Below are 15,481 nucleotides of genomic sequence, written 5' to 3'. Positions count from 1 at the left end.
GAGAGAGCTGTTGGCAGTTGAGTTTCAATCTCAAACTTTGAAGCAGAGAAGGGTTTCATGCTTACCGATGGATTCATCTTGGAGGAAGCAAGATGTAAAGCTACCTCCTTGATGAACAACGCAGAGATCTTCTTCGATCTAGTTCCTCAACATCTTTCGGCTCCTCCTCCTCCTTGTTCTCTTCTCCTCTCCTTCCTCACTCCTGCAGGGTCCGAACATGACGCCTCGGGGTTTGAAAAAAAACATCAAATTAACGGACAAGAGCGGGGATGAGGGCCTGATGGGAGGAGCCCTTGTTTGGAAGGTTATGAGCCACTGACAACGCCCGAGTCGGACGATCATGGCGACCGTCCGACAGAGGCTGACGCTCAAGCTATTGCATGACACGAGCAGCGGTCATGAACAAGGGGAACTCAAGAAGGAAGTGAGAATGAGAGTATGACAAAGACTACTAACGATGTCAGTTTCTTGAACGTTTATGAATGACTGACTATGAAAGGACTTCGGAAGGAGACCGTGACTACTTGACTCAGGCAACATCCATGAGCAGGCCGACGCCTCCGAGGATCCACTTGGAAGGAGGAGACTTTGTGCGCAGGCCGGCATTGAAGACAAAGGTGGGGCCTCTGTCTTGAGTCTTGTAGACAGGGCAGAGGTAGGTATCCTTGGGCTCTACCCCCGTGAACATGGCAGCTTTGATGAGGATGACGGGCATCTTAGCGAACAACTCCTTGGGGCGAGACTCTTCGATGGTCCCTGACTTATCGTCCCATCGTGCTCCTTCCATGAAGAGACCATGCACGAACGCTCCGTCTTTGCTGGCGGCGTTGATTTCCTCAGCTGTCTTCTTGGTCACTTCGGTTTGAGTGACAGTCTTGTCGAGGGGCCAGTCATTCTTTCTTGCGGTCGTTTGCATCACTGACGTCAGGAATGACTGAGGGTTGAACAGTCCAGAGATCCAAGTCGACTTGGGCAGACTCATGTCTCCAGTCCAGTCTGACAACTGTTTCTGTCTTGCAAGGAGGTCAAGGATCCACGTCCCTAGGACTCTCTTGGATGGGTAGCCGTATTTATCCCAACCTGAGGGCCTCACTCCGTTGGCTAGCGCAGACATCAAGCTCTCCATGTTCTCAGTGATTTGAAGGTCCCCGCGCAGACCGAGGTCGAGCTCCTGCAGCGAGCTCTTCATCTTCTGGATCAACGTCTGCATCCTCTCGATCTCTTGCAGGAACACGTTCACGTACGGGGTCCGCTCCTCTACTCGCTCCAAGATCTCCACGATCTCAAAGGAGTCGGGCAGCTTCTCCACGATGTCGTCCAGCTGCATCTTGGCTTTCTCAGTCAGAGACAGTCCGCCCATCCCGGCGGACCCGCGAGGCTGCAGCTCCTGCACGTTCCTGAACATGGTCTCCGCCTGCATCAGCCGGAACCCGATCTCTGCGTTGGGATGAAGGCCGAAGGCTGTCGGCGACTCTTGAGGGAACGTCGTGTCGATGTGCTCCAGGATGTCCTTGGCGTTCCCTGAGTTCTGAGGCGTCTGAAACCCTGGGAAGATCTGGAAGCCTTCGAGCAAGTCGTCGTGCATGTAGCCCATGAGGTAGGTGGTGACCAGGCGGCGGTCAAAGTGATCTGTGACGTGCCCGCCGTACATGATCTCACCGAAGATGTACCTCAAGTCGTCCCAGGGAACCTTGGTGTTGGTTTCAAGGTAGTTCATCGCTACTTGTGCACAGCTCGTCAAGTCACCGAAGTTGAACGGATAAACTCTGTTCCAGCCTTGCGGTCCAAACTTCTTGCGCTCAATGGCGACCGCATGAAACAAGCAAAGCGCAAAGGTGATCGACTTCAGTTCACCAGGTTTTGCGCTGGACTCAAAGAAGTCGTCAGAGAACGGAAGCCAGTTCTTCCTGAGGTTGGGACCCAACCCCTCCGGTGGCTCGTTGGTCAACTTCACACACACTTGCAGAATGTTGATAGGGAGTTTGGCTGGCTCAGCGGATAGAAACATCCTGAAGTCGTCATGAGCACCTTCGAGGTCGTCGCATCTCTTCTCCAAGTATCCTCCCGTCCACTTGGGAGTCAGGTGAATGTTCTGCAAGAACGCCCATCCTCCATTCTTGAAGGAGCTCTCAACGGCCCTCTCTGCCACGGGCTCTTGCCCCTGACCCAGCGAGACCAAGGAGAAGTTCCCGTTGTCAAACGCGATCCCGTATTGCTTTCCCAGCTTCTCCGTGTCTTTGACGGGATCTACCCCAGGAGAGAGGATGAAGAATACCTGCACAAAACATCAGACGAATGCCTTCAGCTGACAAGGGGGAAGCAGGCGAAGAGAGCACTCTCTTACAGGGGTTTGGGGTGACACGTCCGAGTAGGACTTCTCCAGGCTGAAGGCTTGCGATGTCACATACTTGGCTCCCATGATGTTCTTGACAAACGACGTGAGAGCCTCGCTCATTCGATCTGTTCTCAGAGCCCTGATGATCAGCAGCTTCTCGAATTCTGGCAGTTTGCGCCAGTCTCCCGGCAGCGCCTGCTCCTCCGGCCTCTCCAGCTCAAACCATTCCCGAAATCGCTTTGACGATCCCACCAGGTCGTCCGGAAACTTCTCGAACACCTCAAAGTTTTTCAACGAGTTGCAAGTCAGCCACGACGCATCATCGAGCCACTCGTTGAGGGGGTTGTCTATCCCCGACGCTCTTGGCGCCTTGATGAGAAACTCAAACATCTCTGGGATCAGATCTCCTGATCTTGCAAGGATCTGGAAGCAAAGCTGGCATGCAAACACCAACTTATGACGCTCAAAGAGGCCCTGCAAACAAATCAATCTCTCGAACCCCTCTCAAGTCATCTCTTACCTGAGATACATAAGAGAAGCATTGATAGCAGGAGGAGTCTATCAACTTGTTGACCCTGTCAGTCAGGTTGGTCTTGGCTGATTCTTCATTGCCTTCGGCATTCTCTTCTGATGCGCCTTCTTGGTCTGCAGCATCCATCCCTTTCTTGAAGATGGTAACGAAATTGGCCATAGAGAAGCGATACATGTGATCGAGCACCCACAGCTGGTCTATCAGGAAATAGGTCAAGGCACCCCGTACAGCCACAGGAATGTATGCCTTGCGCGCATTCGCTATCACCACCTCTGTCTCTTTCGCCACCTTCTGTTTGGCTTGAATCTCAGTGGCCGTGACTTTAGCCTTCTCAAGGCCCTCAATCAACTCGATGTCCTCCAGGATGTCCCCTTGTGAAGTGCTGAGACGATAGAGCAACTCGTCCTCCAACTCCTTCAGCATGAGCTTGAAGCTGTTCTGCTGCTCGATCAACATCGTCTTCTGCTCTTCCAAGTCAGGCCTTTCTTTGTTCACAACCATTCCAAGCAGCTGCTCCTCTAATCCATCCGATGTTATCATGAAATTGATCAAAGTCGTTTGAGCAGCGATTTCTGGTTTGTAATGCGGGTTGCTCAGCTTTGTCTGGATGTACAACTTGAAGTTAGGGTCGTACTCCACCTCCTTGTCTCCAAGTTTGATGAGCAGAGCACGGCCACGGCGGATGGTAGCTCTCATCAAGACAGGGTCCAGCACAGCATCGATCTCCTCGCGGATGTTCTCAATCATGATGGCCTCTCCATTCTGAATGGCGACCTCTACCTGACTCAGATATTTGGCCTGCGTCAGTTGAATGCATTTCATCTCCCTCACTGTGGACTTGGCAGGATCAGGAACGAACTCTTTCTCCTCGTCCCAGTCCTCTGGCTTCTGCTCATGGATGACTTCGGTGTGCTTCCGTTTGATCCACTTGATTCCCTGGATCTGTGGGTCGATGAGCAGCGGCCAGCGCTTGCAGTTGGCTATGATTGCGCCGTTCTGGATAGAGATCGTGTCTGCCGGAAGCCCTTCACCGTTCCACCGAGCTACATCTGAGTCATCACACAATATGTTGAGTGGGTGAATGCCTGCTGTCATCGGAATCTCCTTGGCTATCATGTCAGGCAGCCATATATCGTCCACTAGCGCACTTCGAAACTTAGCGTTGAATGCTCCAATGTATGAAACAAATGCAGACGCAATGAGCACATCTCCAACAAACTGCGCTTCTTGTTGATCGAAAGACTTTACTGCCTCAGTCCACCTGACATTTTCATCAGCCAGACCATTCACGAGCCTGGTAGCCAAGTCAGCTTTTCGCTGAGTCTTCTCAGCAGCAGCAATGGCTTCATTCTTTTCTTGAGTCGCAGCCTCGAATTGATCGTTCAGTTCTTGAAGTTTTGCTTCCAGGCCAGCGACATGCTCGCGGACGGCAGCGAGTTTTGTATTTGCATCTTCGAGCTTGGTATTGGCCTCACTCAGCAGTTGTCTTTTTGGTTCAACAACTTCGTAGATCCTGTAATATTTCACAATGTTGATCACCCATCCACACATTCCAGCAGCAGCAGACGATTTCGATTTCATAGTCTCCACGTTGAAGGTAGGTTTTGAGAACAGATTCTTCTCGATCCACTCACAGGCAACGACAGGGGTGTTGTCTTTGTCAAAGTTGATCAAGGCCGACAAGAACTGATCGACGTTGCCCATCAACTTCTTCGCTGCACCCCAGGAGACATCTTTAGGGATCTTACCCCCACCCATCAAGACCATCACACCTGGAAGCCACGTCACTACCATCAAGCAACACATCTCAAGGCATATCACCTGCTGTCACGTCGTCGACTCCTGCTGGAGGAGATGCCAGGGCCTTCAGTTCAGTGAGAGACTTCTTGTCCAACGAGTTGAGAGCCTCGATGGCGGCTTGAATGATGGGCTCAGCAGCTGCCATGTCTTTCTCGCATTCGGCTTGAAATGCTGTCACTTCTTCTGCGATCTTGGCACACTTCTTCTCCTCCTCGGTTGCGATAGCCTTTTGCTCACCCGCTGAGTTCGTTTCTTGAGCCACTACTTGCAGCAGTTCGTTCGTAGACGTCTTCTTTTCTTCCACCAAAGCCATGTCCTTGATCAGGTTCTCTTGCAGCTCAGCCACTTGCTCTGCAGCTGAATTCATCTTCTCAAGGCCATTCTCCAAGCGATCTTTCAAGACGTGAATCTTTTCTTTCTTGTCGTTCAGCATGAATTTATACAGCGAGATGAGGTCAAGGAAGCTTTTGGGTGTAGTGTAGTTGTACCTCCGCTCACTTGCCAAGTATTCTTCTGACTTGATGTTGACATTGAGGTGGACATATGCCATGTGCTTGGCGACCTTGTCTGTATCCTCGGGTTGGATACCATCGACACCCTTCACAAATCGATTTGCAACTGACACAAGGGCTTCCTCTGGCCATGGATGAAAGTAGTCAAAGGTCGTGCAATTAATCAACGCCGGGAATTGTCGCGCTCTTACACGGAACTTGTCTCCAACCTGTCAACAGTGTTATATTAGACAAGAAAGTTGCAAATGAAAACTTACCGGTGAGAAACATAGGCATAGATGTAAATACTTGCGACTCTTCTCGATAAAAAATTCCCACAAATTTTCAGGCGTTTCCATTACTCCAGCTTGCTTTGCGTCATTACGGACAGAGTTGATGAATTCGTCTTTCACATCCTTGGTGAAAACGTCGGGAATATTCCCTGAAGCCAACATGTCGTTGAGAAAAACCATCATCCTTTCGTTCACGATCTGTCCATCTGTGAGGATGAAGCAAGTTCCTATCGACTTGCAGGCAGCTCGAGTATAAAGGTAGATCAGGTTGTCACGAAAGTCGTTCATTCCGTATGCTGCGGTAACCGTTATCTGAAAGAATTCGTATCCGCAAATGAATGCGCTCAGTTTGGAAAGACTCTGCTTTCCGCTGCCGCCAACGCCAACCAACAGAGCGTTTCCTCTTGGCTTATCAATCACTCTTGTGGTTCTGCAAACATGTTCGATAGCCATGGTGAAGAGAACGAGATCCATGACGGCGTTTGTTTCATTGTACTCCTTGAGCTTGTCCTGCATAATGCTTGATAACTTGTCTTCATTGTCGATGGGGCAATAGGGCCGATAATCATCACTTTCTCCAGGGGTTGTAAACGTGGTGAAGATGTTGGGCTTTGCCATCAGCTTCTCCATTCCGAGACTTTCAAAATACTTCTTGGTGACATTACTTTGCATTTCAAAGAACTTGTTCACATCCTCCTCCACAATCATGCGGTCGGCAAAAACACGCTCCGATTCATGAAGCCACAGTCTGACTACCTGAAAGGCATTGTTCATGTACTTAGCGTCTGATCGTAGTAAGCCTTCGAAGATGTTGCCAACATCACGAAGATTGAAGATGTAATGGAACTTGACGGCTGTGGGAAAGAACGTGTTGGCAACCAATGTCAGCAACTCGATGGATGCTTTCGTGATATCATTGCATTTGGATTGAACGTCTGGTGAAAATGACTTGAAATGTCCCGACAGAATGCTGCTAAAGATGTACTGAAGGCTTTCTGCTGAAGGCATCTGCACCGAGTAGGTGCAGTAGGATCTCTGTAGACGTGGATCGATGTAAAACGAACCAGCAGTGGGGTTCAGGCAGGACACGAATTGAACGTTTTGAATGTCTCGCCAGGTCAATTTGTCACGAGAATACCATCCATCATAATCGAACAACTGGCGTAGAAGAGCAATAGGCTGCTGTGTGCCATATTTGTCTACTTGAGGCATGTTGATATCATCAATGAAATACACCATCTTCTTGGTTCCAACTGGACCAAAGGTACGTCCAGTCTTCTTTTCAAGCACAGATTCCATTGCGCTCTGCAATAACATCGAATCTGTGAAACAATTCAGGTTAATGTTCATATACGTATAATTTTCCGTGTCCATTCCTCGCAGATAGTCATTCATTATCGTTGTCTTGCCTGTTCCTGCTCCACCTACAAACATACAAGCGTGTCTGTTCGGAAGCAGCAGCTGCAGCAAGTAACTAAGTCGCTGCGTCTCCATCGTGGCAACATAAATGTTGCCGAAGACAAGTGTAGGGTCATGATTGTATTCTGTTACCTTGGAAGTCCATTGAATGAATGGGCTTGTGTATATCTCGTTCTCAAGCTTCAAAGGAAAAAGTTCCTCACTAACACAGTAGTCAAAGATGCTTCCATCCTCTGGAAATCGAATGGTCTTGAACTCATCCCTCCACCATCTGTCGAAATTCTTCCTGTGGTCCACTTGCTTGTCAGTGAAAGTTGCTCCTCCTATCGCCCACATGGCTCCGAAAACAAAGTAGGACTCAAGGAGTTGAAACGCTGACTCCTGACCCATAGATTTGCATTGTCCAGCAAACGTGTCTCCGTTTCCAAGGATTCCTTCCAAGATATAACAGAGATGTTGCACCCGGCAAATCTCAGGTAATGGAACTATCGTTGAGCAATTCTTACGCATCCACTCGAAGCATTTCGCAACGTAGGTATCAAACAACTTTTGCAACATGGTCCTCTCTGTTTCATACTCACGGTTTGCTATCCAACTGGCGACGAAAGGATTCCATCCTACGTCAGTGTCGTTCATGAAGATGACTCCACCTCGAGAGACTGTGGCTGGAGAAGCTTCCCTCATGTTTTCAATCTCAAGCAGGAGACGCATGGGTGGGGTCAAAGGAATCCTTTCATTGCTAGCCAGAGTCAAGGTCTTGTTGTCATCCATCACAGTGTTCATTGATTCGATCCATTCCGCATCTATGTCTCCATCAAGCACAAGATACTCAGATTTGCAGGTGAACGTGTTCGCTAAATCTCGAAAAATTTGCGAAAGCAACCCGTCTTTCCATTCTCTCGTAACAGGATGAATGTATCCATACAACTCGTTTCGGGTAACAGACTTCGGGTTCAAGACATTGATAGTGGCCTTCTCTCCGAATAAGTTTTGGGCTTTAGCTAACGTCTTGATCATTTCAGACTTTCCACAACCAGCTGGACCCAGCACAAAGACAGACCAACGAACAAAAGCGATTTCTCGGAGCTGCGAAACTTTGAGCACGAAAACATTCTCGGCCTGCAGCATCAATGCCTTTGCAGCCTCTACGATCTTCTCTTCAAAGTCCATCTCCCTTGCTCTCACAACGTGCTCTCTTTGTTTGGGGAACAGATCGTCGATCATACCCACGAATATCCCAACATCGTCTGCGACAAGTTTCCCCAAGTTGAAGTCCCTCAACGCGCGAAGTAGAACACGATCTTCCGAATTGTTCCTGTCAGCTCTTCGCATTCCACCAGCAACGTTGAGAGTGGTTTTGACAGCCCTCAACTTCCAGTCATAATGCATTTGAGCGGAAAGTAATGCCTCACTTAACCTGTATAACATCATGAACTTTCTGGCCAAAATTTTGCCCTCAGAATATCCTTCAGACATTAACATGATTTCGCAAATTAAGTCCATATCGGGAACGATCATGGCACAAGGTCTAAACAATGCCTTGACGCTTTCTGGCAACTCAGTTCTTCCCGCATAACCTGGATTCTGAAAAAAGAAAGTCAGTTTTGGTGAGAGAGAGAAGCGTAGATGATATAAAACGGGATGTAATTCCTGTGACTCACCATGGTAATGAATGCACAGCAGTAGGGCGAGTCATTCAAGACGATATCTTCCTCTTCAAAAATGAATCGAGGTTTCTTGGATCTGATCGCATCGAGTATCGTCTTGTACTGAGTAGAAACGACTGACAAAACGGAAATGTCGATCCTGCATCAAGAAGTCATTCTCCCTACAACCCTCTGCTACCATACCTGTTGAACTCATCGAAGCATCCCCATGCTCCAGCTTGTGACAAGCCTTTGAAGATTTGACCCATGGACTTGTAGTCCATTTGATCCGAACAGTTAAAGACGTAGACCATAACTCCCAAGGCTCTTCCCAAATCCTTGGTAGTCTCTGTCTTTCCTGTTCCTGCAGGACCAGCTGGAGCGCCACCCAAGATGAGGCGCATTGCTTGAGTCAGAGTGATGTAACATCTGTCCGTCAGAGGAGTGACAACGAGGCAACCACAATTTCCGGTATACTCGTAGCCGAAATAAGTGACATAGTCACAGATCTCAATCCTCACCACATTGATTTTTTCATCCATGTGGAACTTCAGCTGCGACATCCACGCAAATGCTTCTTTGGTTTCAGCTTTGGAATCAATCAAACCAATAACCACATCACGTGCATGCACATCCAAGGTCATGAGCATGATAATCTTCTTGCGATCATTCGATGTCAAATCAGTCAAGATAAGTTCAGCATACTTAGTCAAAATGTCAATCTGTTTTTTGTTGTAGTCTCTGAGAGCATTTTCATTGCCTTCTTCCAGCTGATCAAAACTCCAGTTAACGTCTTCGGTATAGACGATACGGCAGACCACTTGGACAAGCTCTGCACACCAGTCAAAGATGAATTCGTGTCTCGGTTTCTCATCGAACGCGCTGACGCATTCTTGCATTCTCAACTTCAACGCATCGTGCGTATGGTTGGTGAGGTTGAACAGCCAGATCTCGACAGCTCCCTCACAGACGAAGCTATTATTCCATGGCACATACTCTCCCTCTCCCGAATACATTCCAATCGCAGTTTTTGTTGGAACTCCTTCCTTGTCCTTTTGAAATTCTAGGGTCTTGATGTTATCAAAACACTTCGGAAGATGTTTCAGGATCAGTTGAGGGTTGCTTCCCTTACTCAAAATATCAAGAAGATCTGCAGATGCAACAAAGTAAAATCTTGGGTATGCTACCCTCTTTGTTTCCAGATAATCTGCAAGAGATTTCTCACATTTTTCCAAGTTAGAAAGCATTCCCTCTATGTTTTCCAATCTGCCTTCGATGTTGCAAGCGTTCACAGCATTTACCTCATTCACTGCTTCCTTCATGAGATCCTTCCATTGCGCATCAACGCTATCAAATCTTTTGGAATCTTCAGGTAGCTGAACACGAATGTCTGCAGATCCAATGAAGATTGATTGAAGATTTTGCCATTTGCCCTGAACTTCTTTCCATGTTGATAGAACTACGTCGACCATTCCAAGTTTCTTTTGCCAATTACTAACCTTTTCCTTGAATTCTGGATTGCCCTGTACATACTTAGAGCTCTGAAGATTTTGAAGTTGTAGCGAATTATCTTCAAGTGCTTCCATGACAGTCTCATCAACTGAAAGCAAGAACAAATCCGCATTTTCACTATCCGGTGGAAACGACAAATTCTGGTTTTTCCATGTTTCAGACAGCTTTTGCAACTGTTTTTCAATTGTCAACTCCTTTTGAGCGCGATCGACTATTTCGAGTACGTCATCTTCGAATCTATGCAGCTCGAGGTCAAGCATACCACCGAAAGTGAAAGAGTCATCCATCTTGAATTGAACCCCACACGTCTTCATCAATTGATTCCAGTGTCGCTCCCTCATTGCTGGATGGTGCAACTCTTCCACGAGAGGAAGTGAGGTCCCCATATTCTTCACAGCATCTTCCAGCCCCTTGTAACAAGGCCAATTCTTGACCATCTTGTCACAGGCTTTGACCTCCTTTTGAAGCTTTTTGTTCTCTTCCTGCAAATTTTCCACGTTGATATCGTCCCATTTTGTTTTCCTCCATTCCGAATAGATTGTCTGTACCATACAAATGACATCCCAAACTCGCTTCAGTTGAACGGAATCCTTTTCACATTGATTGATCTCTCGGTATTCAATCACGTAGAGCTCAAAGAGTTCCTGCAACTCATTCAACGATTTAGCAAGTCCTCTCATCTCGGAGACAGATGTAAGCGGTGCTGTTCGCCCATCTTCGTAAGTGATGGTCAAATCATTCGGCCCATGGTGAACAGCATCTATCATTGCGTACGCTGCATTGTAATTGTCTTGATATTCAAACGGCATGTGCTTACGGAACGCCTGAAAGAACGACTGAACCCTGTCCTCAAATTCCTTTCCTTCTTTCTTCAACTTGTCAGCTTCACGACTCTGATTCTTTGCTTGTTTTTCCTTTGTGACAACAGCCTTCTTCTTGAGGTTATTCCATGAGAGCGGTGTCTCTTCCAGCAATTTGAGTGTTTCTTCGGGAGTTTGAATGGAATGCTTTGCCAGCAGAGAGACAGTCTGTTTCAAGGGATCAAACATGGCATCAGTCCCTTCTGTTCGCTTTCTCACGTCTCTCAGATATCCCATCACAGCCAACATAGCTTCTCTATCAGTGTCCGACACCTCTGTGTCCAGGGCTGCATCAGTTTGATGCACAAAAGTGTCCAAGTCGTGGATACTCTTGTTCACCTTGTCCAACAGATAATTTTGATATTGATAGGTCCATTTGGAAACCCAAGTTCCCAAGGCGTTCTTGATGGGCTTTGAATCTATCTTCAACCATCCGATGACTTTGGTTGCCGGCAGCTCTCTGATTTCCTCTTCAAGTGCTTTGTACTTTAAAATCTGCTCATCAAACGTGGAAAGGCTCGGGTCCTTATCTAGAGCTTCGGGATCTTCATTCGAATTCTGAGCTTTCCACTGGTTAAAAGATTCAACGATGTCGTCGGTCCAGAGATAGGAATAAGCCATGAATTGTTGTCTGAATTCTTCACATTTTTTCTCACCGTGAGTTATCAATCTATTTATCGACGCGACAATATGCTTGACAGCAATGTCCTCTTGCATGTCGGCCAGATAATCTCCGTCCTCGTCCGTGGTGTCGATACGATTGACCAGTGTTGAGACATTCACGAATGACGTCAGCCACCCCTCAACGACGTCTCTCAGTCCATCACCATTTGACGTTCTACCCATCATGGGAGTGAAAATAGCATTTGGAGGGGCTAATTTCAGTTGAATTTCAAGCAAGGGATTGATTTCGTTGTTGATTACATACACTTCATCAATCTGACTCCGAAGATACCTTGCAGATGCGAGGGAGACTTGGCATAACCCTTCAATGACGATCTGATTGACATAATCGACATATCTTCTCCAATTGTCATTGGCCTTTGTGACCTTCAAGATTTTGTTGCTATTATCAAGGTGCTCATGGATTGACTCACCACCTTTTTGTACTACTGTGTACCGAGAATGTATTGTCTTCTTGAACATCTCTTGGCACTGCTCAATCGAGTAGGTTTTCGTCGGGTTCCTATCGATCATCAAAGGGTCCGTGAACGACTTTAGCACAGCTTGCGTCTTTTTGACATTTCCTTTGATTGTCTGCAAAATCGTGTTGGCTTCCTTGACCTTCGTCATTGTATTTGAAATGAATTCGTTGATCGCATGACTTTTCCAATTCAAATGCTTGAGGCCCTTCTGCAGAAATTTGTCTATATCATCCATCTTAGCTTGTAACAATGGCCGTTCAACATCCAAAAAGGTAGAAAGCATTTGATTGTATATGTTGACGATCAAGTCCAGATTTCCTGTCTGCTGCCTGTAGGTTTCATGCTTCACAAAGATGTTCATGGCAGATTCTGGCACATCAATCTTGAGCATCAGAAAGTACTTCACTTCTCTCAAGAGGCAAACCAGGCCAGGATCGAAATTGACCCGCAGGAATGGAAAAGGTCCATTTTCTTCTCTTCTGAGAAGGTTGTGTTTCAACTTTTCAGCGCCGGTGCTTTCTTGCTCCTGACACCACGTATCTACATGCATTTTCTCAAATTCCCTGAGGCTTGCTAGGATAGCCGCGTTGGCTCGAACGACTTCTTTACCTTCCTCGCTCTCGAGTATGGACTTGCCCAGTCCCTTGAGACGGTTCATAGGCTCTTCTACACGCTCCACCAGTCCTCTGCACCAGGCAACTGCACCTGCGTGGGGTGGAGCATTGTCCGGAATGGGGGGATCATCACGTCCTGCGATGAAAATTTCTTGGACTTCTTTCAAGTCTTGTGCATACGCATTGAGCAGATCGGTGTTTTTCTTCTCCAAATCTGTTAGGATAATCTCACGCTCCAGCAGACCCTACAAGGAGTTTCAATAATTCATCAAGTTTCAAAATGAAGGCAGGAATACCTCGAACGAGTCAAACAATTTGAAGCACCAGAGAATTGTACTACTGTCATCGAATGCTTGAACAATCACAGCGCCAAGTCTTCTTTCGAGCTCATTAATGATGGATCGAAATTTGTAAAAGTCATTGTCAAACTCCTTGTGCTCCACATCCATGATATCATATTGCGCCGATTTGAAGGTTGTTGTCGCCTGGAGAAACTCCTCATAGATTTGTTGGACGCTCGTTGTCAATGACTTTCCTTTCGTACCTCCAACTTCTATCTTCTCCAATTTGTTGAACTAACAACAGTGTTACTGCTATATGTGTGCATAACAATGCTTTACCTGAACGATTGTTTGCATCAGATCCAAGACGTCATGACACCTTTCCAGGAAGCTGTCAAGCCTTGCAAACAATGCACTGTTTTGGAATCTCCATGGATTCGAAGGGCATTCAGTACTAGCTCGAGCTTTGTAATCAAAGTAGTTGCTCTTGAAGGTGACGCACACTTTCAAGCAAAGCTTGAGCGCTTCCACAGCCTCTTGTGGTTCCATTTCAAAAATCTGTTCGCCACTCACAAAGATGCCAGCTTGGCGAATCAGATCGTTGCAGATTTCCCGCATCAAGACTACAAGTCGAGCAGGAGTGTTGTAGAACTTTGAATTCTTCCAAATCAATAAAATCGTATGCATGAGGGGCTTGAACACATCTTTGATCTCCCCAAAAGCCTCGTTGCTGAGACTGAAACACGTGTCAGTGAGCAACAGGGAACATATCGCATGTCATACGTGGTGATGAATTGTTCAAGCGAGGACAAAAAGAGTTTGTTGTCATTCGCCTCCATCCTCGCTTGAGCGACTTCCTTGCATAGCCTGTTGAATGCTGGGAAGTAGGTGGATTTTGTGACTTCTAGAATCTTCAAGACCTTTTTGACTTTCTCACTGCTCAGTTGCTCATGTATAGAATTCAAATTCTGTGACTTCTTGTTCCAGAACTCAAGCTCTGCCGATGGACCCGGATGTGTTCCACTTGAAAGAACCGTTTCTGAATCTTGGCGCAATACGTCCTTGATCTGCCTTGTCCATGCCACAACAGAAGTCTCGAGAACGTGCACGCTATCCTTGTCGTGCTGGTTCTTTTCCATGTTTGCATACACCTGCAACATCAACGAGTGTAAGCTCATTGCTACTAAAAAGAAAGGCAGACAGTGTTGACCTCTTCAGGAGGCAGAGGCAGGAGTATCTCTCCAGAAATATGACCCAAGGTGACGTACGTGTTCGTAAGAAAGTTGTGCAAGTTGTCAGTGAGTTCCTTTGCAATGACATCTGGCCATCCTTCTTGATTCGCAGGGTTTGTCAAGAGTGGATAGTACACTGACTGAGAAAAGGACATGATTTGACGGATGCCATCAGCAGGAAGATATTCAATCATTTGAATCTTCTCGTTCATTTCCTGCAACGATGGTGAGTAACGAGCATCGAGTTCGAGATAAAATCACTTTCGCGTCTTGAATGGGAACATCTTCCTTGATGAAAGAGACAATCTTTTTCGATTTGCTGTTTTGTGGAGCAAGTTGACTTGCTACAAAATCACCTTCTTGCTCATAGATGAAGATACTTCTGCTGTCAGAATCGCAATATGTTTGCAAGGCTTTTGATGTTGTTTCAGTCTCAATCAATTTCTGCGCCTTGTCAGGTTTTGTAAGCCGTCCCCATCTGGAGTAAAAAATGAGACTAGTTGCTGGATTTCAAAGGACAAACGAAGGGCAAGAGGATTCTTCAGGCAAGCGTCACATCAGGGAATACGCGAGGATTCAGCAACAAGAGCATGCTTTCGCTCTACTCACGCTGTAAGGATGCGGTCTTGGAACCATTCCAGCCGCTTGTCGGGCGGCTTATGCCCTCCGTCCGCCATGCCGCGTTCGGACCAACAGATACCCCACTCACTCTTTCCCTGTTACCATGATACCCACCGGTCACCACCTCCTGAGTCACATTACTACCCCTACCCCATAATTTCAACTATATGACCCTCTCTTTTACCATCAACCCAACTTATTAATATTACCCTACCCGTCTCTCTATCATACCACCCCCTAACCCCACCCCACCCCTGCCTCACCACGATCCCACTCATCGGTTAGGCCCCTCGCAACGGCGGAGTACCCAACGGTCTCGTACAATTGAGGAAATGTAACGGTCAGTTACTCCCGTGTAACCGTTTGAAAATGCCGATCACAGAGTGAAACAGTTACTCGTAGCGACAGACCAGGACAGGCGGAAGGGAAGCAGGAGGGAGGAGAGGGAGGGGAGGGAGGGAGAGAGGAGGGGAGGGAGGGAAGCAGGAGGGAGGGAGAGAGGAGGGGAGGGAGTGAGCAGGAGGGAGGGAGAGAGGAGGGGAGGAGGGTAGCATATTGAAGTAGAGAGAGGGGAGCGATGGAGCAGATGATGGAGACATGAGTGAGTCAGGTACGGAGGAACCTGGACGTGGAAGGTAGGTATGAAGAAGGAGGGAGACATATCCGATCAAGTTAAAAAAGAAAAGAAATGAACGGAGGA

At 47.3% G+C, this 15,481-nt stretch overlaps 1 protein-coding gene across 1 annotated transcript; it reads right to left on the bottom strand.

Annotated features, from left to right (window-relative positions):
• Positions 1–460: 460 nt before the first annotated feature.
• Positions 461–14,315, bottom strand: GUITHDRAFT_160018 (hypothetical protein; the record flags this gene model as incomplete). The annotated part of the gene is made up of 11 exons (XM_005826310.1): positions 461–2,275; positions 2,345–2,809; positions 2,856–4,639; positions 4,689–5,388; positions 5,437–8,454; positions 8,532–8,676; positions 8,721–12,892; positions 12,944–13,222; positions 13,268–13,664; positions 13,703–14,052; positions 14,139–14,315. 11 exons carry the CDS (start codon positions 14,313–14,315, stop codon positions 530–532), a joined length of 13,233 nt encoding a protein of 4,410 aa, XP_005826367.1. The 3' UTR covers positions 461–529.
• Between the last annotated feature and the right edge of the window lie 1,166 nt (positions 14,316–15,481).

The sequence above is a fragment of the Guillardia theta genome (genome assembly GCF_000315625.1).
Source record: "Guillardia theta CCMP2712 unplaced genomic scaffold GUITHscaffold_76, whole genome shotgun sequence".
Taxonomy (NCBI): domain Eukaryota; class Cryptophyceae; order Pyrenomonadales; family Geminigeraceae; genus Guillardia; species Guillardia theta.
The sequence above is the reverse complement of the archived record's forward strand: the minus strand, read 5'-3'. Positions and strand labels throughout refer to the sequence as shown.